At 43.7% G+C, this 24,724-nt stretch overlaps 1 protein-coding gene across 1 annotated transcript; it reads left to right on the plus strand.

The window, feature by feature from the left end:
* On the plus strand, positions 1 to 24,325 carry LOC136611644 (troponin C, slow skeletal and cardiac muscles-like). Its single transcript, XM_066591400.1, has 6 exons — positions 1 to 84; positions 6,639 to 6,669; positions 7,778 to 7,924; positions 16,174 to 16,288; positions 22,469 to 22,605; positions 24,185 to 24,325. The coding sequence occupies exons 1-6, from the start codon at positions 61 to 63 to the stop codon at positions 24,214 to 24,216; spliced, it is 486 nt and encodes a 161-aa protein (XP_066447497.1). The 5' UTR covers positions 1 to 60; the 3' UTR covers positions 24,217 to 24,325.
* Positions 24,326 to 24,724: the final 399 nt, after the last annotated feature.

The following is a 24,724-nucleotide window of genomic DNA, read 5'->3' on the forward strand; positions in this document are numbered from 1 at the left end:
ATTGTCATTCAGTGTGCACAATCTTACCTCTGCTGAGCTCTTTACAAAACCCCACTCATCATGGATGATATTTACAAGGCAGCGGTATGTGACATTATTTCCACTGATTTCTACAATAATGAGGATTTCAACAATAGCAGGAGTTTCTTCTTCTAACAAATATTGATTCATTGCTCATATTAAAATTAACGTATGTACTTTCTTTATACTCTATATTGTTTATTACATATATTTTACTTTAATGCAATATACAAATGTAGCAGAGCTGAGTTTGTCAATTAAGCTTAATATTATGATGTGTTTTTCTGCTGTTCTACATAAGACTGCAGGTAAACCTATTGTACTAGTTTAAATAGACTGGACCTTTACTATTGATGACCTATCCTCAGGATAGGTCATCAATAGTTGATCAGCTGGGGTCCCTTGCTTGGGATACCCGCCAATTAGCTGACTCCTGATACCGTGGTCAGTGCAGACAGCGCTGTAAGCAGATAGTGCTGTCAACATTACAGTCACAGTGCCCATTAAATTTAATGGGAGCTGTGTGCCTGTAATATCAATCTGGGCAGCTGCAATACGAACAGCAGTGCTATCTGCTTCCAGTGCTGTCCACACTGACAGCAGATCCAGCAAACAGCTGATTGGTGGGAGTCAGGAACAGCAGATCACCACGATCAACTATATATGTTCTAGACTGAGGACAGATCATCAATAGTAAAAGTCCCTTTAAACTGAGAGTTGTCCTAATACATAAACAAAGCAGTCTCAAACAGCAAAATCCAAGGTCTATTTATTAATATGTTAATATTGCATGTACGCATAGAATTTAATTATGTCAATGGAAGAAGTGGACAAAATGTTTTCACTCCTTAAGGCCTCATGTCCACGGGGAAAATCAGATCCGCTGCAGATTCTACATGTAGAATCTGCAGCGGGTCCCTCCTGCCCCGCGGACATGAGCGCTGAAAATAGAAATTTAAAAGCATTTACCTATCCGTAGCGGGCGGGGAAGGTCAGCTGTTCCTCACGGCCGGATCTTCATTTTCGGCCGGCGGATGAATTCCTGACGCCGGCGGCACGTCGCCGGCACGTCGTCGACGTGCCGCGCGCATGCGCCGGGCACATCCGCCGAGCCGAAGCAAGGGAGATGCGGCCGTGAGGAAGAGCAGAGCTTCGCGGCCCGCTGCGGGTGAGTAAATGCTTTTAATTCCTATTTTAGGTCTCCCGCGGATCCGGACGGCTTCCATAGGCTTCAATAGAAGCCCGCGGGAGCTGTCCCCGCGGGAGACCCGCATGAAAATGGAGCATGGTCCAGATTTTTTCATGCTCCATTTTTTTTAAAATCACTTTTATTGACGATCCGCGCGTATTTATCTACCCGCGGGTGGTCAATGCATCCCTATGGGGTGCGGATCCGCGCGCGGGAGATCCGCTGCGGATTTTAAATCTCATTTTGCCCGTGGACATGAGCCCTTAGGTGACGTATTATACTAATTGTTACAAAAAAAACGGTATCCCTTATAGCAATATTGTAAGAATTGAAATAATTATTTTTATTATTTACTATTACAATATGACATTCCCCTTAATTTGTAACTGAATATATGAGTTCTTCATATAACTTATAACATACTGTAAATAATGACATATTTTTTATATGGTCTAATGTGCTATTTATAAGCAGCCATTCTCAGACCAAAGCACATGGTAAACATTTCCTGTTCAGAGACAGAAAATGCACAGAAATACATGTAATCAATCATAATAATAGAAGGACATAGATTGAAAAAGAAAAGCTCCACATAACATACAGTTTATGTACGAGGGTATATCAATGAATGTAAATGATTTAAGTCTTGTAGCACTTTTATTATTTAATTCTACCCAGTGTGAAGACCAATGAACTATCGCTCAGAAGACCACAGTGGCATTCACTGAAAAGCTCACATAATCTCACAGTTAAAAGCCTGCAAGGAACTCAAAAAGGGAATTGAAGGTCAAATCTGTCTTTGATTGTGACTAACATAAACCCCAAGAAAGAGCTGCATATACAAACTGTACTTTCAGGACACATGTTCTAAAGTAACTTGTCAAACAGCAGCAGCCAATCTGAATAGTGTAAGAGGCATCAAAAACTTAGTGTGTAGGACATGAGATCAATTAAATTTAAACAAGATCGTCCATATGATGCCCATAAAAGGTTAATCCCTAAGGCCTCATGTCCACGGGGAAAATCAGGCCCGCTACGGATTCTCCATGGAGAATCCTTAGCGGGTCCCTCCTGCACCGCGGACATGAGCACTGAAAATAAGAATAAATAAGTAAAAAATTAACCTCCCGCCCACTCCGGTTCTTCCCTTCGCCGCAGCATCATCTTCTCTGCGTCGCGGCCGGATCTTCTTTCTTCGGCCCGGCGGATGCGCAGGGCACGTCGGTGACGTGCCCCGTGCATGCGCCGGCCTGAAGAAGAAAAGATCCGGCCGCGACAGAGAGAAGATGGTGCCGCGGCGAAGGGAAGAACCGGAGCGGGTGAGTAAATTCCGATTTTTGTCTCCCGCGGATCCGGACGGCTTCCATAGGCTTCAATAGAAGCCCGCGGGAGACCCGCACGAAAATGGAGCATGGTCCAGATTTTTTTATGCTCCATTTTTTAAAAATCACTTTTATTGACCATCCGCGGGTATTTATCTACCTGCGGGTGGTCAATGCATCCCTATGGGATGCGGATCCGCGGGCAGGAGAAGAGTTAAAATCCGCTGCGGATTTTAATTCTTCTTTTGCCCGTGGACATGAGGCCTAAAGGACGCTGCCATTTTGGTTTCATTTTTGGTTTCTCCTCCGCACTTTACAAAAATAATTTTTTTTATTTATCCATGGATACAGTTGTCTGAGGGCTTGTTTTTTGTGAGACGAGTTGTAATGTACCTTAAAATGTACCTTATTCTTATGTACATTACAACATTTACATTATACTGTGATCTGACAGAAAGTCATGCCACAGGTAATCTCCAATGGAAGCACTGGAGGCTTTCAGAAGGTCACTGGCTTCCATGGCAACCAAATAGCACCCCACAATCTCATTACGTTATTGATATCAGATCAAAAGTTTGCACCAAAGTTTGCACCAAATCTGATATCAATAAGAGTTGATCTAGTTGATCTAAGGTGAAGTAGAAAAACATTGCACCAACATGGTTTAGCTCATGATCTTGGTTCAAATCTAGTTGAGTTTAGTTTAGCAATTGAAATCCAAGATATCCTGATAGGCTTCTCCTGGGTGGCGAAATTACACCCATGTCTGCTGCTGTTAGCTGCCATGTTCTTTCTATCGCTATGAATGCTGAGAAATTCACTATCAATGCTGGGAAGATCGCCTGACTACAGTCTCCAATCAACGTATGCAATGCCTTTCTTCTAGGTTCAACCTTTGACAGCAGATCAAATAGTCTTGGTTTTGTAAATCTTAGTTTAAAAACTGTTGGTGCAAAACTTTTTCCTTAAAACACGTTCAACAGCTGATCGCAGTTTAACAAAACATGGATCAACAACATGGTTGGTGCAACCAGCCCTTAGTCATTCAGCAACCCTGTAAGTGTTCTCGCCTGTCATGATTGTCAGAAGCAACTGACAAGGCTGTATTCTCAATGCTCCTGGCAATTATTGTTTACAGCTGGATGCCAGACACAATACACCGACTTAAAAACTGTATTTCCAAATGCTGTATAGTGGGAACATTCAATCAATTTAATCACTATAGATTCCTTTGTTTATGTATCTTCTTGATGACAGAGGCATTTCAAAGATAATACAGAATATATTTGTTAGTATGGCTGGAACCAAGGAAACGGAGTTCTTCTAGCCAAATGTTTTACTAAGCAGTACATACTGCAAAAAGTGTGTTTTTCTGCAAAAGTTAAAGAAAGGGGTATTCCAGGACTTTTAACATTTTTGCTATTGATGAACTCTGCTCTGATCTCAGATGATCAACTGATTGCTGAGACTGCTCTCAGTGCAATCAGCGCAGGAAGCAGAAACCACTGGCAGTAGCATAGGTACCTGGGTTGGTATTGCAGGCACAGCCCCCATTCAAATCAATGGGAGCTGTTCTGCTGTACCATCCTGGGACACTGCGCTATTGTCAGCGCTTTCTGCACAAACTGCAGTGACAGCGGCCCCGGAAATAAGCTGATCAGTAGGAATCTGAGCAGTAAGTCCCTACCAATCATCTATTGATGACTTATCTAGTCATTTTGGTTATCAAGATCATAGATTTAAAAAAAGTCCCGGCATACCCTTTAGTAAATCTTGGGGAAAATGTAGCCTGAGCTACTAAATACATCTGTTATCCAAACTGTTCAGGCCACAAAAAGGAATATTGGTGTAAACCTGTGATATTTTAAATTAGCAAAATATTTAAAAATTCAATATTAATCACCATAAAGATTTATATTCAATATAAAAATCACTTATTAATATGTATTTTTGTAAATGACAAGTATAAACTATTCATGGTCTTGAAGAAGGATGTTTCTGTTCTGAGAGATTCATTTTATTCAAGCCCAAAGACAGCAAGCATATAAATATCTTATCTATATATAGTAACTAATGCTTGAACAATGGAACAATGGGCTATCATCCATACACAGCTGTTTCGCCTGAGATGTCAAGCATATGCATTGATACAGGGTTGGTCATGACTTTTAAATAGAGCACATTGTTAGAATACATCTTCTTTGCTTTCCTTCCAAGACAGAATTTATTCCATCGTTGTTCTTAACCTGTGGGTTGGTACAGGTTTTTTTTGCTTCTTTGAAACTCCTAAATTTCGCAGTTACTATTTTTTTGCAAGTAAGGTAATCCAACTCTATATAGAATTCTGTCATAAACACAACATTTTATGCTTCATACATATGGCAGTATTACAGCCCTTTACAATCTCTGTGTTGTGTGAAACATGGGTGAGCACAATATCGGACCAAGAAACATGGACTGATATTGCATTTGTATATCTGCGATTCTTTCCTGTGGGTGCAATACGTTATTTTTTATTTTTTTGCTCCTATGGGAAATTATGAGCAATACTGCCCAAAAAAATAGAACCTGCTGCAATTTTTCTATTTTGCAGCATCACTACAATATAATAGGTTCTATTTTTGTGTGAGTTTTGTATGTCTTACAATGCACAAAACTCATATGATAAAATCGGCCTTGTAAATATGACCTAATATAGAACCCATAGTAATGAATGAGGCCATACTGCACCTTTTATGTAAAGCTTTCTTTTATGTCAGAATACTGGAAGAATGAAAAACATGTGTGCTCCATTTAATGTGATTTTACTAAGGCGGTCTCCTGTAGAAGCATTGCCTTTAAATGCAATAATATGGTGGCACATGAAGTGTGTATTGCTTCACAGTACAGAGCCTTAGGGATCCTGTGTGCTGCCATACACAATCTGGTATATGCATGAGGCCCAGTTGTGCATTTGCAGTGGTATAATGCTAGTTCCCTTTCATTGCGGCATGCATGATATATTAATTATTATAATTTTATATATCATTGTATGAAAAGTTTAAAGAATATGCAAATATTTTAGGCTTTTTGTGTTAGTTCTTACCACTTGTCCCATAAATTACATTAACCATATAGCTGTAATATTAAGTAGATAAACTATGATAGTATAAAATATTACATGAGGTGTTTACATAAGTCTGCACAGTTTGCATTAGTTCCACTTTGCATTATGCTTTGCTTTCTATGGTGCAGCATTTTATCGTGTATATATATATATATATATATATATATATATATATATATATATATATATATATATATATATATATCACAAATAGAATTAATGTTAAAATACTATTGTAGAAGGGTAAGTTTAATATGTGCTTTTTACTGATTAAGGAAAGAACTCTGTCAATTAAGCACCTGTACCTACATGACTACATAAGGTAATGCAAATGCAGTGCTAAATTTGGTTCACATTTCAGTATAGACAACAGATAAAGGGTCCAAGGTTGAATACCATTATACTGTAGCTGAACTACTTGTAACAATCAAATGTGTTAGATTTCTCTTGTCTATCCCTGAATGTCTAAGCCAAAAATAGGACACATTCAGTGAGGATTAGGTTTCTTTAAACTATTAACAAACATATGGTACTTAACTTAGGCAGTGTCTGTGTATCCAGGCATCTATGGGTAGGACAAGAAAATTAGTGTCACAAGGCTCATATTTCTTATCTGATGTGCAATGACACATGGGATTCACATTACACTCTCAATGCTATTGTTACCTTCAATTGTCTACTAAGGAGCACCATTTCAGTGGACAGATGAAAATGACATGGTTATTTCCCTGTACATTTAATCAAATTATTTTTTTACGTACATCAAGTCACCTGAGTATCGTTGCTGCGCAAGAGTGCAGTCATAGGCAGAATGGGGACAGATGTGGGGCATATTTAAATTTCAATAGGAACGTTGTAGTCATGGTGTTTTGAAACAAATATATATAGCGAAAAGTAATGTTACAACATGTGTGTTTAAAGAAAATTTACAAAATGAATCTGCTTTTTTTTAATTTGTGTAATTATATTTATGTAACATTCTATGCATTCTCTGTTGTAGGTCGAACAGCTAACAGAAGAGCAAAAAAATGGTAAATACCTGCAGCTCCAGCATCCTGTGTATCTGAAACACATTAAAATACCCACTAACATAAACCACTAACCCACTAACATAAAATGACTAAATAAAAGGAGTTATGATTTTTTAAACGGGGGGAAGAAAAAAAGAAAAGGGGGGAAAAGAAAAAAAGGGGCTGTGTCATTAAAGGGTTAAATAATGTACTAACTTCCTCCTCTGGATCATTATGATGCAGGGATACCACATGTGTATTTTGTTTTAATTTTTTTTACAAAGTAAAGGGAGACAAGTGTGTTTATTTTTTTAATAATTGTTTTACTTTTTTTTTTACTTTTTTAAAAAACTTTTTAAAAAAATTATTTTTGTCCCTTTAGGGGACTTCCACAGAGACCCATCAGGACCCCCTGATCACATTCTGGGGGTCTGATGGTGACAGCCCTTTACATGCTGCAGTCGCATAGACTGCAGCATTTAAAGGGTTAACACAGCAGTGATCGGAGGTTTTCTCCATTCTCTGCTGTGTAAGAGCTGGTGCCCGGCTATCCTCTGACAGAGGGAGCCCCCTCCCTCTGTCAGCCCTTTACATGCTGTGGTCGTATAGACCACGGCATGTAAAGGGTTAACACAGTAGAGATCGGAGGCTTTCTCCATTCTCTGCTGTGTAGAGCTGGTGCCTGGCTATCCTCTGACAGCCAAGCACCAGCTCTCCCTGCCACAGAGACTATTGGCTGGCTTCTGACAAGCTGATAGTTTCTATGGCAACCTGTAAACAAAGCAGTGCAGGACTTTGAAAATAGAATCGGCAGATTGCCGGCAGATCGACAATATTTTCCTTCTTTTGTTTTTCAAACCCTTCACTGCTCTGTGGGTCTGTGCAGACAGAGCACACTGCCACAGCTTATGGCAGTGTGTTCTGCAGCTCCCATAGTGAAACATAGCCCGGAAATCTTCCGGGCTATATAGCTATGGGCAGCGGAGCTCGTCCCGGAAAATTTCCGGGCGTGCCACTCAAGGGGTTAATGCATTAAAAGGGTTGTCCTAGAACTGACAATCACACATCAACCAGGGTTGATTCTGGGAATAACCGTTTAATTAACAAAAGACTATATTCTTCCCTCCAGAATTCAGAGCAGCTTTTGACATTTTTGTACAAGACGCAGAGGATGGATGTATCAGCACAAAAGAATTGGGAAAAGTCATGAGAATGCTTGGTCAGAGTCCAACGCCCGAGGAGCTGCAAGAGATGATAGATGAGGTGGATGAAGATGGTCAGTTTTACACTATCTTAGATTATATTTTTATTTAATATAAACTGGTTAACTAATGAATCTTTATTTTTTTATATATGAACATATAAGTTACAGTGGGTGATATATGTTGATTAGAGATGAGCGAACACCAAAATGTTCGGGTGTTCGTTATTCGGAACGAACTTCCCGTGATGCTCGAGGGTTCGTTTCGAACAACGAACCCCATTGAAGTCAATGGGCGACCAGAACATTTTTGTATTTCGCCGATGCTCGCTAAGGTTTTCATGTGTGAAAATCTGGGCAATTCAAGAAAGTGATGGGAATGACACAGAAACGGATAGGGCAGGCGAGGGGCTACGTGTTGGGCTGCATCTCAAGTTCACAGGTCCCACTATTAAGCCACAATACCGGCAAGAGTGGGCCCCCCCCCCTCCCAACAACTTTTACTTCTGAAAAGCCCTCATTAGCATGGCATACCTTTGCTAAGCACCACACTACCTCCAACAAAGCACAATCACTGCCTGCATGACACTCCACTGACACTTCTCCTGGGTTACATGCTGCCCAACCGCCCCCCCTCCCCCCCCACAGCGCACACCAAAGTGTCCCTGGGCAGCCTTCAGCTGCCCTCATGCCACACCACGCTCATGTCTATTTAGAATTGCGTCTGCCATGACGAGGGACCGCAGGCACACACTGCAGAGGTTGGCACGGCTAGGCAGCGACCCTCTTTAAAAGTGGCGGAGCGATAGCCCACAATGCTGTACAGAAGCAATGAGAAATAGAATCCTGTGCCACCGCCATCAGGAGCTGCACACGTGGGCATAGCAATGGGGAACCTATGTGCCACACACTATTCATTCTGTCAAGGTGTCTGCATGCCCCAGTCAGACCGGGCTTTTTAATTCATAGACACAGGCAGGTACAACTCCCTATTGTGAAGTCCCTGTCGACCCACAGCATGGGTGGCTCCCTGGAACCCACGGGCGGTACACAGAAATATCCCATTGCATTGCCCAACACAGCTGAGGTAGTAATGTCGTGCTTAATGCAGGTGGGCTTCGGCCCACACTGCATGCCCCAGTCTGACTGGGGTTATTTATAAGTGTACAGATGTAGTAAAAAGTCCGTGTGCACCTACAGCATGGGTGGGTGCCAGGAAGCCACCGGCGGTACATAGAAATATCCCATTGCATTGCCCAACACAGCTGAGGTAGTAATGTTGTGCTTAACCCTTTCCAATCCAATTTGTATATGGTTTTCCTAGGGGGCTTACTCTTTTTCTGCTGTTATACAACGGCGCTATATGCTGGCTAAAGCCAGTACTGCATGAGCTGACACGTAGGATAGGCTCCGACAGCAGAGAGGCTGGCAATATACAGTAAGAAAACCCCGACGGACGTCTACCAACAACGGAGCTGTACAGCCTTAAACCCTAATGTCTTCACAGGTCACACAGTGGACTGGAAAGGGTTAATGCAGGTGGGTTTCGGCCCACACTGCATGCCCCAGTCAGACTGGGGTTCTTTACAAGTGGACACATGTAGGTTAAACTCCCTGTGGACCCACTGCCTGGGTGGGTGCCAGGAAGCCACCGGCGGTACATAGAAATATCCCATTGCATTGCCCAACACAGCTGAGGTAGTAATGTCGTGCGTAATACAGGTGGGCTTCGGCCCACACTGCATGCCCCAGTCAGACGGGTTCTTTAGAAGTGTACAGATGTATTAAAAACTCAGTGTGCACCTACAGCATGGGTGGCTCCCTGGAACCCACCGGCGGTACATAAAAATATCCCATTGCATTGCCCAACACAGCTGAGGTAACGTCAGCTGTAATGCAGGTGGGCTAAAAATTAATTTGATTACACTGTAGGCGAGGGCCCACAAAAATTGCTGTATCAACAGTACTAATGTACATCCCAAAAATTGGCCATGGCCAGCCAAGAGGGCAGGTGAAACCCATTAATCGCTTTGGTTAATGTGGCTTAAGTGGTAACTAGGCCTGGAGGCAGCCCAGTGTAACGAAAAATTGGTTCAAGTTAAAGTTCCAATGCTTTTAAGCGCATTGAAACTTATAAAAATTGTTCTGAAAAATTATTTGAGTGAGCCTTGTGGCCCTAAGAAAAATTGCCCGTTCAGCGTGATTACGTGAGGTTTCAGGAGGAGGAGCAGGAGGAGGAGGAGGAGGAATATTAGACACAGATTGATGAAGCAGAAATGTCCCCGTTTTGGATGGTGAGAGAGAACGTAGCTTCCATCCGCGGGTGCAGCCTACGTATTGCTTACGTATCGCTGCTGTCCGCTGGTGGAGAACAGAAGTCTGGGGAAATCCAGCCTTTGTTCATCTTGATGAGTGTTAGCCTGTCGGCACTGTCGGTTGACAAGCGGCTACGCTTATCTGTGATGATTCCCCCAGCCGCACTAAACACCCTCTCCGACAAGACGCTAGCCGCAGGACAAGCAAGCACCTCCAGGGCATACAGCGCTAGTTCAGGCCACATGTCCAGCTTCGACACCCAGTAGTTGTAGGGGGCAGAGGCGTCACCAAGGATGGTCGTGCGATCCGCTACGTACTCCCTCACCATCCTTTTACAGTGCTCCCGCCGACTCAGCCGTGACTGGGGAGCGGTGACACAGTCTTGGTGGGGAGCCATAAAGCTGGCCAGGCCCTTAAAGACTGTTGCACTGCCTGGGATGTACATGCTGCTCGATCTACGCACATCCCCTGCTACCTTGCCCTCGGTACTGCGCCTTCTGCCACTAGCGCTGTCGGCTGGGAATTTGACCATCAGCTTGTCCGCAAGGGTCCTGTGGTATAGCAACACTCTCGAACCCCTTTCCTCTTCGGGAATCAGAGTGGGCAGGTTCTCCTTATACCGTGGATCGAGCAGTGTGTACACCCAGTAATCCGTCGTGGCCAGAATGCGTGCAACGCGAGGGTCACGAGAAAGGCATCCTAACATGAAGTCAGCCATGTGTGCCAGGGTACCAGTACGCAACACATGGCTGTCCTCACTAGGAAGATCACTTTCAGGATCCTCCTCCTCCTCCTCCTCCTCCTCAGGCCATACACGCTGAAAGGATGACAGGCAATCAGCCGGTGTACCGTCAGCAGCGGCCCAAGCTGTCTCTTCCCCCTCCTCCTCATCCTCCTCATGCTCCTCCTCCTCCTCCTGTATGCGCTGAGAAATAGACAGGAGGGTGCCCTGACTATCCAGCGGCATACTGTCTTCCCCCGCCCCCGTTTCCGAGCGCAAAGCAGCTGCCTTTATGGTTTGCAGGGAATTTCTCAAGATGCATAGCAGAGGAATGGTGACGCTAATGATTGTAGCATCGCCGCTCACCACCTGGGTAGACTCCTCAAAATTACCAAGGACATGGCAGATGTCTGCCAACCAGGCCCACTCTTCTGAAAGGAATTGAGGAGGCTGACTCCCACTGCGCCGCCCATGTTGGAGTTGGTATTCGACTATAGCTCTACGTTGTTCATAGAGCCTGGCCAACATGTGGAGCGTAGAGTTCCACCGTGTGGGCACGTCGCACAGCAGTCGGTGCACTGGCAGCTTAAAGTGATGTTGCAGGGTGCGCAGGGTGGCAGCGTCCGTGTGGGACTTGCGGAAATGTGCGCAGAGCCGGCGCGCCTTTACGAGCAGGTCTGACAAGCGTGGGTAGCTTTTCAGAAAGCGCTGAACCACCAAATTAAAGACGTGGGCCAGGCATGGCACGTGCGTGAGGCTGCCAAGCTGCAGAGCCGCCACCAGGTTACGCCCGTTGTCACACACGACCATGCCCGGTTGGAGGCTCAGCGGCGCAAGCCAGCGGTCGGTCTGCTGTGTCAGACCCTGCAGCAGTTCGTGGGCCGTGTGCCTCTTATCGCCTAAGCTGAGTAGTTTCAGCACGGCCTGCTGACGCTTGCCCACCGCTGTGCTGCCACACCGCGCGACACCGACTGCTGGCGACATGCTGCTGCTAACACATCTTGATTGCGAGACAGAGGAGGAGGAGGAGGAGGAGGAGGGTGCTTTAGTGGAGGAAGCATACACCTCCGCAGATACCACCACCGAGCTGGGGCCCGCAATTCTGGGGGTGGGTAGGACGTGAGCGGTCCCAGGCTCTGACTCTGTCCCAGCCTCCACTAAATTCACCCAATGTGCCGTCAGGGAGATGTAGTGGCCCTGCCCGCCTGTGCTTGTCCACGTGTCCGTAGTTAAGTGGACCGTGGCAGTAACCGCGTTGGTGAGGGCGCGCACAATGTTGCGGGAGACGTGGTCGTGCAGGGCTGGGACGGCACATCGGGAAAAGTAGTGGCGACTGGGAACTGAGTAGCGCGGGGCCGCCGCCTCCATGATACTTTTGAAGGACTCAGTTTCCACAACCCTATACGGCAGCATCTCAAGGCTGATGAATTTTGCTATGCGGACGGTTAACGTTTGAGCGTGCGGGTGCGTGGCGGCGTACTTGCGCTTGCGCTCGAACACTTGCGCAAGCGACGGCTGAACGGTGCGCTGAACTACACTGCTGGATGGGGCCGAGGACAGCGGAGATGAGGGTGTGGGTGCAGGCCATGAGGCGGTAGTGCCTGTGTCCTGAGAGGGGGGTTGCATCTCAGTGGCAGGTTGGGGCACAGGGGGAGAGGCAGGGGTGCAAACCGGAGGCGGTGAACGGCCTTCGTCCCACCTTGTGGGGTGCTTGGCCATCATATGTCTGCGCATGGTGGTGGTGGTGAGGCTGTTGGTGTTGGCTCCCCGGCTGAGCTTTGCGCAACAAAGGTTGCACAGCACTGTTCGTCGGTCGTCAGGCGTCTCTGTGAAAAACTGCCAGACCTTAGAGCACCTCGGCCTCTGCAGGGTGGCATGGCGCGAGGGGGCGCTTTGGGAAACACTTGGTGGATTATTCGGTCTGGCCCTGCCTCTACCCCTGGCCCTGGCCACCGCACTGCCTCTTGCAACCTGCCCTGCTGATGCCCTTGACTCCCCCTCTGAAGACCTGTCCTCCTGAGTAAGCGTTGCACACCAGGTGGGGTCAGTCACCTCATCGTCCTGCTGCTCTTCCTCCGAATCCTCTGTGCGCTGCTCCCTTGGACTTACTGCCCTTACTACTACCTCACTGCAAGACAACTGTGTCTGATCGTCATCATCCTCCTCACCCACAGAAAGTTGTTGAGACAGTTGGCGGAAGTCCCCAGCCTCTTCCCTCGGACCCCGGGAACTTTCGAATGGTTGGGCATCAGTGACGATAAACTCCTCTGGTGGGAGAGGAACCGCTGCTGCCCAATCTAAGCAGGGGCCCGAGAACAGTTCCTGGGAGTGTTCCCGCTCCTGAGCAGGTGTCATTGTAGTGGAGTGAGGAGGCTGGGAGGAAGGAGGAGCAGCAGACAGAGGATTCGGATTTGCAGCAGTGGACGGCGCAGAACTGCGTGTTGACGATAGGTTGCTCGAAGCACTTTCTGCCATCCAGGACAGGACCTGCTCACACTGCTCATTTTCTAATAACCGTCTCCCGCGTGGACCCATTAATTGGGCGATGAATGTGGGGACGCCAGAAACGTGCCTCTCTCCTAATCGCGCAGCAGTCGGCTGCGACACACCGGGATCAGGAGCTCGGCCTGTGCCCACACCCTGACTTGGCCCTCCGCGTCCTCGGCCGCGTCCACGTCCTCTAGGCCTACCCCTACCCCTCAGTATGCTGTATTACCAGTGATTTGATTTCACAGGCAGGAAATAAATTGGCGCAAGACTGCAGGCCAAATATAATTGTTTCCCTTTTTGGAAAACGAAAGGCCCCACTGCCTCTAGTGAATGAATAATCTAAGTTTAATAACTGTGCTGTGTCCCTGCTAATGTGTCACAGAACGTGAGGGTAGCAGAGTTATTATAACTCTTGGAGAGCAGGTATTTTTTTCCCAATTAAGGAAAGCAAATGGCGAAGCCAGCAGTAAAGCGTAGCTGGGTGCGTCTGATTTAGCAATGTTGTTCAAGCAGCTCACACGTGTCCACCGCCCTTAGGACGGACAGAGGCTGGACAAATAGATTTGTTTTCAGTTTTTTTCCACCAAAAGGCAGCACTGCGTATATTCAATGAACATGAGAAGTTTAATAACTGTGCTGTGTCCCTGCTTATGTGTCACAGAACGTGAGGGTAGCAGAGTTATTATAACTCTTGGAGAGCAGGTATTTTTTTCCCAATTAAGGAAAGCAAATGGCGAAGCCAGCAGTAAAGCGTAGCTGGGTGCGTCTGATTTAGCAATGTTGTTCAAGCAGCTCACACGTGTCCACCGCCCTTAGGACGGACAGAGGCTGGACAAATAGATTTGTTTTCAGTTTTTTTCCACCAAAAGGCAGCACTGCGTATATTCAATGAACATGAGAAGTTTAATAACTGTGCTGTGTCCCTGCTTATGTGTCACAGAACGTGAGGGTAGCAGAGTTATTATAACTCTTGGAGAGCAGGTATTTTTTTCCCAATTAAGGAAAGCAAATGGCGAAGCCAGCAGTAAAGCGTAGCTGGGTGCGTCTGATTTAGCAATGTTGTTCAAGCAGCTCACACGTGTCCACCGCCCTTAGGACGGACAGAGGCTGGACAAATAGATTTGTTTTCAGTTTTTTTCCACCAAAAGGCAGCACTGCGTATATTCAATGAACATGAGAAGTTTAATAACTGTGCTGTGTCCCTGCTTATGTGTCACAGAACGTGAGGGTAGCAGAGTTATTATAACTCTTGGAGAGCAGGTATTTTTTTCCCAATTAAGGAAAGCAAATGGCGAAGCCAGCAGTAAAGCGTAGCTGGGTGCGTCTGATTTAGCAATGTTGTTCAAGCAGCTCACACGTGTCCACCGCCCTTAGGACGGACAGAGGCTGGACAAATAGATTTGTTTTCAGTTTTTTTCCACCAAAAGGCAGCACTGCGTATATTCAATGAACATGAGAAGTTTAATAACTGTGCTGTGTCCCTGCTTATGTGTCACAGAACGTGAGGGTAGCAGAGTTATTATAACTCTTGGAGAGCAGGTATTTTTTTCCCAATTAAGGAAAGCAAATGGCGAAGCCAGCAGTAAAGCGTAGCTGGGTGCGTCTGATTTAGCAATGTTGTTCAAGCAGCTCACACGTGTCCACCGCCCTTAGGACGGACAGAGGCTGGACAAATAGATTTGTTTTCAGTTTTTTTCCACCAAAAGGCAGCACTGCGTATATTCAATGAACATGAGAAGTTTAATAACTGTGCTGTGTCCCTGCTTATGTGTCACAGAACGTGAGGGTAGCAGAGTTATTATAACTCTTGGAGAGCAGGTATTTTTTTCCCAATTAAGGAAAGCAAATGGCGAAGCCAGCAGTAAAGCGTAGCTGGGTGCGTCTGATTTAGCAATGTTGTTCAAGCAGCTCACACGTGTCCACCGCCCTTAGGACGGACAGAGGCTGGACAAATAGATTTGTTTTCAGTTTGTTTCCACCAAAAGGCAGCACTGCGTATATTCTATGAATAATAACTGTGTTGTGGCCCTGCCTATACAATTCTTTCCCTGCAGTATCAATGGAGGGTGCAATGGTCTGCAGAGGCGATTTTGAGAAGCAAAAAAAAATGCAGCACAGCTAACAGCAGCCTGGACAGTACTGCACACGGATAAATATGGCCCTAGAAAGGACCGTTGAGGTTCTTGAAGGCTACACTCACTCCTAACACTCTCCCTGCCTATGCAGCACTTCTGTCCCTAATGCCAGGTGCAACGGTCTGCAGAGGCGATTTTGAGAAAAAAAAAATTGCCACTGCTAACAGCAGCCAACACACAGCTATCAGTGGCCCTAATAAGGACCTTTGGGGGGTCTTGAAGCCTACACTAACTACCAATTCTTTCCCTACAGCAGCTCCGGTACAAACAGCACTGTCCCTCATCTAACTCACACCGCATCTGAGGCGAACCGCGGGAGGGGCCGACTTTTATGTTCGGGTGACACCTGATCTCCCCAGCCACTCACAGCAGGGGGGTGGTATAGGGCTTGAACGTCACAGGGGGAAGTTGTAATGCCTTCCCTGTCTTTCAATTGGCCAGAAAAGCGCGCTAACGTCTCAGGGAAGGAAGTGAAAGTAACCAGAACACCGCATGGTGTTCGTTACGAATAACGAACATCCCGAACACCCTAATATTCGCACGAATATCAAGCTCGGACGAACGCGTTCGCTCATCTCTAATGTTGATCATAAAGCAAAAAAAAGGATATGAGCACTTATTTTGTCTGTGAAACTATACTAAAATACAATTCTCTACAACAGGAAGTGGTACTGTAGACTTCGATGAGTTTTTGGTTATGATGGTCCGATGTATGAAAGATGACAGCAAAGGTAAATCAGAAGAGGAATTAGCAGACCTTTTCCGCATGTTTGACAAGTAAGTGAAGAAATATAAGAGCTTTACACATTTGATGAGAACAACCAGACATGGTTGTAATATGTAGTTTTTTAGTTCTTGTCATGAAGATGGAGGGGAGCACTATTTGAACCTGGTTTGCGCAACTTTAGTTGACAGTTTAGCCAGTCACACATTTCTACAATGTAATATCCAGCCTTGTTTTTTACTGTAAGAATAGCTTCTGTAAACATTTCTTGTATGATAACAGATCTAAGAACAAAAAGGCCCAAAAAGAGCACAGTGTGTCCCTGGGAAAAATTAAACCTTAGGCCCCAAATACAGAAATATTGTACCTACAACAGTCATATTCTGAGAAAAATTGCTAAAGCAATGTTCTAGCCCTTTTTAGATGCTCTACTACGGTCTTAAAAGATCAAAAGTGCAATCTCCAAGGAATATGACCTCCTACTAAGTTAATTTATATACATACTATATAAATCTATCAAATAATAGCACACTACCAGGACCAAATATTATCACCATAGTGTGTGTAAATATTACTTCCACACTGCTGCTGAACAAAATGCACTGTACAAAGACCAATATTACCAATGATACTAAAATACAAGGCCCCCCAAAAATACCACTACTACTTATGGCCACTAACATTACCACAATATCGTGACTGAATAATATTACTATACTGTTGCTAAATAAAATCACTATTACCACCACACAGTGACCAAATACTGGCAGATACCAGTTCTACACAGGTGCTTTATGTGATTACAGCTCAGTTATATCTATGACTCACAGGTGATATTCTCTGATTGCAGTCTTCCCCTTTTTCCATCTGGGCCAGATGCAATGCAGACTTTTTAGAGTCACAATTTATCTGTGGAGTTTGCTGTTTTAAGAGATTATGAATCCATGCATATATATATATATATATATATATATATATATATATATATATATATATATATATATATATATATATATATTGTGGACAAGTGGAAGGAAGAGTACTGGAGGGAGTGTAAATCTCAGCTAGATGCTAAGCCTGGGAGAGATGAAACTCCAGTAGAGGTCTTCTTCTTGAGTCCCAGTGAGCCCAGCAGTCTTCACTAAGCCCATCACTGAGACATAAAAAGGCAGCAAGTCCAGGCAGTCAGGGTCAGAGTTTGGAGTGAGCACATCTACATTATGAACTTCTGTTGTTTTGCTGACAATTGCTGCATCATAGGAGTAGGTGAGAAACTACTGTCTAGTTAGCACCCTGCCAAGCAGGTGTTTATTTTGCTTAATTGCACCAAGTACACTTGCTGCCAGTGACTATTTTCCCACTGGGCTTTTTACTTTCTTTGCTGAAACCAAAAATTAAACTTGTTGGACTTTTATATGGGGTGAGTGAGTGGCTGTCTCCTTGATGACCTCAGCCCATGTGACAACATTGCCAGACTATGTATATTATTGTTTCTGCTAGAACCTTCAGAGACGTCACATGACTGTGTTTTCTAATTCTAACATTGCTGCTGTAGATTAACAGGATCTGAGCTGCTCATTGATTAGCTGAAGGGTTTGGTATAAAATGCAGGTGCTTTTCTTGGGCACTCTTGTGACCCAGTAGAGCAGAGAGCCTTAGGGCTCCCACCCACTGGCGATATTTTCTTTCTTGCGCTGCGAGAGCACGAGAAAAATCTCGCATCGCAGTGCAAGAAAGAGGCCGGTATAGAACGAGCATATCGCAAGTGGTTTCAATAGGGCCAGCGACAGCAGCGCTAGCCCCATTGAAAGCACAGGGAGAATGCCGCGGACTTCTCCCACAGCTGTGACAGCTATGACAGCTGTGGCAGGAGTTTCCTTCATCCCCGTGGGGACCGCGGGATGAAGGAATCCTCTGCCACAGCTGTCACAGCTGTCACAGCTGTGGCAGAAGTCCGCGGCATTCTATTCTATTGCTTTCAATGGGATCGGTACTGCTGCCGATCCCATTGAAATCAATGGTTTCAGCAAGCCCCATGGAATGATTATCGGGGAAGGGTTTGAAATATAAGCCCTTCCCTGATAATCATCAATAAGTGTGAAAAAAAATGTAAAAAATTATACTCACCTCTCCTGCTCTCAGCCGCGTCCTCCTGCTGGCTCCCCGGCACTGCTACTGAGCTCTTTCAGCAGTCGGGGATTTAAAAATCCCCGCCTCCTGAAAGGGCTGTGCAGATTGGCTGAGGGCTCAGCCAATAGCAGCTACTGCTTAGCTATTGGCTGAGCACTTAGCCAATCACACATAGCTCTTAGCTATTCATTCATGAAACTCCTGCCACAGCTGTCACAGTGTGGCAGAAGTCCCCGGCATTCTCCATGTCTTTTCAATGGGGCTAGCGCTGCTGCCGCTGGCCCCATTGAAAAGACTGGCGATATGTCAGCGTGATGCCGATCTCCCCGGCGTCATGCCGATTTTTTTCTCGCACTGCGATGCGAGACTTTAACCTTAGAATCGCATCGCAGTGGAGAAAATATTGCCAGTGGGTAGGAGCCCTTATGAGGAGTGAGCTGCCTCAGTGTGCTACTGGAGAGCTGTGGTTTCCTGTACCAGAGAGAGCACAACTTTGATTTCTGAAGTGGCACTATCCAGCTATTGCAATGTAAGTTTTGCCAATCATCCAAGGAAACATCAGCTGCAATTACTGGCTGGAAGAGCTAAGCAGTCAGCAGGAGAGAGACCACCAGTGAGTTAGATCAACAGCAAGTAATGAGATATTCAAATTTTGGTGATGTGTAATTGTGAGTACCATCACCCAGGCTCTCCACGATAAAACAAATTGTTTAAACGTCATCATTGTACACTACATCAAATACTGTAGGTTGCCAGCAGCATCACTTGTATCCACATTAGTGGCAGGACTTGTAAGTTGCAAAAGCCGCTAGGGATCTGAACCAGTTCCCCAAAAGGTAATCCAGAAGAGAAGAAAAAAGCGACAGCAGCTGGGTTTGTAGTGTAGAAAACGTCCTTTATTCCCCCATGACAGATAGAAAATGACAGCAACGTTTCGACCTTGACAAAGACCAACAGGTCGAAATGTTGCTGTCATTTTTATCTGTCATGGTGGAATAAAGGACGTTTTCTATACTACAAACCCAGCTGCTGCCACTTTTTTCTTTTCTTCTGGATCATTGTACACTACAGTCTCACCAAAGGTACTGTGCTAATAACTTGTTCAGGGGTAAGTGACTTCATATTTCAGTTAGTGGATTTAGTCATTTGGTTAACCAAAGCTTACTTCAGAGAAGACTCCAATTTTCAAACAGCATCTGTGAAGCTATTTACCCTTGGCCAGGGTAAACCATTTATTGACTATGATAATTCTATATTGTATACACCATATTAAGACGTCCTATTTGTAGGGTACGGACTGAGTTGTAGTGTGAATCGAACATTCATAAACTGTTTGCATTGTATCCAAATAATGCTGTTGTATGTTATTGACGTACTATTTTTTTTCTCATACATTCAGTAAAGCATTGTTCGTTTAACTGAACTAGTGTAAAGCCTTTCCATAAGCAGTACTATGTATTGCCATGCTATATTTTGGTGTAGTTAGCAGGATTCCTTTCTGAGCTTCCACCAGGTGCAAGCCGAGGAAGTGACCCATAATAAAAATATGATAATTTTGGGCTATTCGTGATTTGCTCGCAAACCGTTGATATAAAGAAATGTGTAGCGAAAGGAAGAGAAAGGAAGAAATCTTGGAAAAGATAGTAAAAGAATTACAGGAGCCAAGTCAAAATAAAGAATTGATGCTGTTCTCTAAGAAGCAAGTGAATAGGATAAATTACCTGCTTTGGGAGCACCAGGCAACCTTTTTGGGTGTACTAAGTGGCCAGTGCTGGTGGACAAAAAAGATAAGCCACAAACAGCTTGTTGGAATTCAAGTGGATGCCATTCAGGTTGACCAATGCTGCTGGTACCTTCCAGCAAATGATAAAGCAGTGCCTGAGTGACCTTAACTTTGAAGCAGTGTCATCTATCTGGATGATACTATAGTGTACTAGTTCACCTTCAAACAATATCTGCACAGGTTGAGCCAGGTATTGAGAAGGCTAAAAAAGCATGGCCTAAAAATAAATCTGAAGAAGTGTGCCACCTGCTCAAAATGAGTCTAGAATATCTGTGACATACAGAGTCTCAGTGGCTGACTCCCAAGACATTATGTAAACTAAGAGTTTTCCTGGGCCTAGCAGGATTTTAACGCAGATTTATTAAAGAGACTTTGTGAAGATTGCTACGCCATTTCATGAGTTACAGTACTCCAAGGAACAGTGGGAGGTCCCAAAAATAGGTCTCGCTTCTGGAGAGAGAAACAGGAGAGAGCCTTTTGCAGATTAAAGGAGACTTTGGCTGCCTTCGTAATATTGGCCTATACAGACTATGACCAACCCTTCTTGCTGTATGCCTAGAGAAGGCTCTTTGATTTTGTAGCAGTACGCGCACAGAATCAAGGCGATCAAGAAAAGGTGATCCTCTATTCTAGTCAAAAGCTGAGAGAATCCGAGCACAATCTGTCTATTTTTAGCTCTTTCAAAATTGAACAACTGGCATTAGTCTAAGCCATGACTGAGAAGTTTTCTGAGTATCTAACTGGGGCTAAAATTATTGTAATGACGGATTATAATTCTCTTGTGTATTTACACAAAGCAGAACTAGGGTCTCTGGAATACCAATGGGTGGCATGGTTTACAAAGTATACTAAGGGCACCCCTTTCATAAGGTACGGCCTGAGATATAGCATGAAGTGTTTAAACTGTTTACATTGTATCCAAATAATACTGTTGTATGTGATTGTCATATTATTCTTTATTGTATGTTTGGTTAAGCATTGTTTGTTCAACTGAACTGGTATGAATCCTATCCATAAATCGCATTACATTCTGCACCTGTTACACTGTCCTCTACCTTGGGCCACTCTCACATATGTGGCCAGCAAAATGCCACAATTTTAATCACAGCGTTTTTCAGTGGGTTGTTTTTTTTTTTTTCCCCCTTTCATTTTCAGATGCAGGTTCCTGCTTTTATCGCGCCTCATCATTGTGATGGAAGATAAGGTGCGCTAAACACGGTAAAATAGAGCAGACAGCGTTCGAAAATCGAGCACATGTCTGTGAGACCACATTAAAATCGATGGGAGCATTATACCACGATTACTGCGGCATTAAAAACGCCACACTAAAAACCACATGTCTAAGACTGGCCTTACCCTACACAAACTCCCCTTTCTGGTACTGCCTCCTGTTCAATTCTGTGCCTGTTGCTGCCCCATGAGAGCTATTATTGTACAAGGTGTGGCATGGAGCTATAAATGCTGTACTTCAGAAATAATTATGTCATAAATAATGTTCCCTTTAATTATTTATAGCTAATGAGCACTAAAGTTGGAGACCTGGGTGCTTTTTTTAATTCTAAATTCGGTGATCCAAAACAGCTGCTCATAGACTGCTCTCCAAACCACTTCTGACTACATCCCCATGCCCACTCTCTCACACAGACTGTATTCCATGCCCCTTCCCTCACAGAGATTGCCCCTTATTCCCCCATTACGCATGCTGCTCCTTCATATTCCCTTTTCTCTCACATGGTTTCCATGGTCCCCCTTTTCACACTGACTGCTCCCCCTCTCTCAAAAAGGAACTCTCCATTTCCATACAATCAGCTCTTTATACTCTAAGGATGCTTTAGGAAGCTAAACACCGAAATTTCAGCTTACTGTTCCCTGTTACCTTTCTGCAGTAATTGTAGAGATGAGTGCAAAGCTGAGAGAGAGGACAGCACAGCTACTTGTACAGCTGCACAGTTCCCTCGGATTAGACTTCATTTGCCCATTTATTAAGGAAGTGGCAGTACTGCCTTATGGCTTAAAAAGGGTACAGCCTGGGGTGTTCATTTAGCAATTACTTTGTTTGCTTCCCATCCTCTCTCCCCCACCAACACCAGCCCTGACACCAAGTAGCATAAATAACAGCTGATTTTAATAGAAGATATGGTGACAGTAGGAATACATGAAAAGTATAATATTTAGGTCATCAGTAAATGAGTAAATGTATGTGAATAGAGAAATATCTGGAGTTATACAAAATATAAAATGATCTACAGTGGACAAAATTATTACTACTACTATTTTTCTATATTAAGACAAAAACTATTTATACATACTTCATTCACAGAAATGCTGATGGTTATATTGACCTTGAAGAGTTAAAGACCATGTTGGAAACAACAGGTGAAACCATCACAGAAGATGATATTGAAGAGCTAATGAGAGATGGGGATAAAAACAATGATGGCAGAATAGATTATGATGGTGGGTATCTAGTTCATGGTTATTATACAGAAATTTTGGGCTGCAACTTGGGTTTAACAAGTAACTTTTATCTTATTGCATAATTACTTTTATGAATTCAGAATTTATTGTATTCCTACTGCTTTCATTTGCCAAAAACAAGCTTCTGGCCTGGGTTTCTTCTCTTTCCTTTGTTACAATCTAATATCATAGTACTGAAAAGCTAAAAAGGATATGGATATAGTTGAAGTTAACCTAAATATCCTACGTTCCTTGACACACATACACAATTGAGGGCAGTGGGATCCACATCCCACCTGATCCCCCCTGTAATTATTATGTATAGAAGAGGGGCCACTCATGCATGTGGTCTTCTCTACTAAAGTTTGTGGGAGTTATAGAGACAGCAAAAACAGTAACTGTCTTACACTTCAAAAAAGATAGGCACACAGGTATGTCCACCTTTATTTCGCTGGATAGTATTGATAAATACGCATCAATAGACCTCCATTTTTATTAAATGTGTGGAGCCTAGAGCTGAGCAGTGTATACACTACCCAAAAAAACTTAACTCTGACTTGAAGATTTTACCCAGTCATGACTCATCCCCTTTGGCTCCCCACTTGTGCAGAATTTCTTCCCCTTTTTTAGCAAGCCACCCTGCGGCCCTCAGTAGTATATCAAGCTGCAGTGATTGGCTTCAGCATCCTGTGGCATCCCATAAACAGAGACCCAGAGTTGTCCGTGCGGGAGAAACGAGATGAGATGAGTATTAGCTTATTTGCTATTTTCTATGATGTAGAACCTGCTTTTTCATATTTCTAGTATGTCAGACAACCCCTCTAAGAACCAGAAATATGTGCTTCACTCATTCATGCAAAACTAAGTATAGGACAGTAGATTTCTATAGAAGGTGTGTCGGGATATGACACAAATTCCAAATACTGCCATATGCACGAAGACAAATATAAAAAGCTACAGATTGAAAAAAAAGGAAATGCATTGAAATTTGCCAACATCATAGTAGTTTCAACACAGCATGGTATATTAAATGTATATTACTTTGAATACCATTCTAATATAGATTACTATTGTGTGATACTGAAAAATGTACAAAACAGCATTTCACATACAATACTATATTACTATACTTTTACTGATTAATGCAGAGCTGTATTGTATATGATTAAAGTCAAGTTAGAACTTAGTTTTCAAGTTGCCTTTTTGTATTCATAATTTCCAAAATCATGAAGTAACGATTCTACATGTACACAACAAAGTTGCTAAGCAACTGTTTTTTCCCATTGTATCTGTAAGATGTTTTGCTTCTTAACAGCTATACATCAGAATAAGGAAAGGCAATCATGTTTTTAAAAGACTGTGGGTGTACAGTACTTACTAGACATACTCAAAACTCAGTATTAAAAATGACAAAGAACCTTTTTGTTCCATTTGCATGCTATAAATAGATATACTATAAGCCAAATTACAAGTAATGTAATGTTTGCTTAGGTACACAAGCTTTCTTATTTTGCAGCACAAATTGTTTCCTCAATTCATTTCCCTTATCCTTATTACATTTTAACATTATATTTTGCAGAGTTCCTGGAATTTATGAAAGGAGTAGAATAAAGTGAAGAGAGTTTTCCACCATTCTAACCGCTATTTTCTTCAACTGATAATTCAATGAAACTCTAGAAATATTAAAAATTTTCTTCATTAAAACATTGGTTTATTTTCACTGATGTTTAACATTTGCCATGAAGTATTTTGTCAGTTGCTCAGGAAGCAATAAATCTTTGCATATGTTAGGCTACAGATAGGTCCACCTTTAATTTTCTGCAATTTGTTTTAGGCCTCCAATTTCTCAATAAGCAAATTCGATACCTTATTGTGACATGCTAGCAAAATCCTTAAAAGATAGCAGCTTACATCACTGGATTGATACACATAGAGAGATATAGCATATTAGTAGAAAACCGATCCCAGACTGGCAACTGCAATAAATACATAGCCTCTGCAACATATGCAAGGTGGAATTCTGCCTGATTGTTAATTGTGGAGGAGAGGCCACAACTGTCTCTCTGTACTCAGAGGCTACTGCATAAACAAGGAGGAAGATGGAGAAAGGGTCAGGTAC

The sequence above is a fragment of the Eleutherodactylus coqui genome, chromosome 1, assembly GCF_035609145.1.
Source record: "Eleutherodactylus coqui strain aEleCoq1 chromosome 1, aEleCoq1.hap1, whole genome shotgun sequence".
NCBI classification, from domain to species: domain Eukaryota; kingdom Metazoa; phylum Chordata; class Amphibia; order Anura; family Eleutherodactylidae; genus Eleutherodactylus; species Eleutherodactylus coqui.

What these genes read in the sequence shown, in the direction of transcription:
- LOC136611644 (XM_066591400.1), top strand. Translation starts at nt 61, where the DNA reads ATGGATGATATTTACAAGGCAGCG. An exon ending in AGATGAGGTGGATGAAGATG is followed by an intron (nt 7,925 to 16,173) that starts GTCAGTTTTACA and finishes TCTCTACAACAG; the next exon opens with GAAGTGGTACTGTAGACTTC. An exon ending in CTTTTCCGCATGTTTGACAA is followed by an intron (nt 16,289 to 22,468) that starts GTAAGTGAAGAA and finishes CTTCATTCACAG; the next exon opens with AAATGCTGATGGTTATATTG.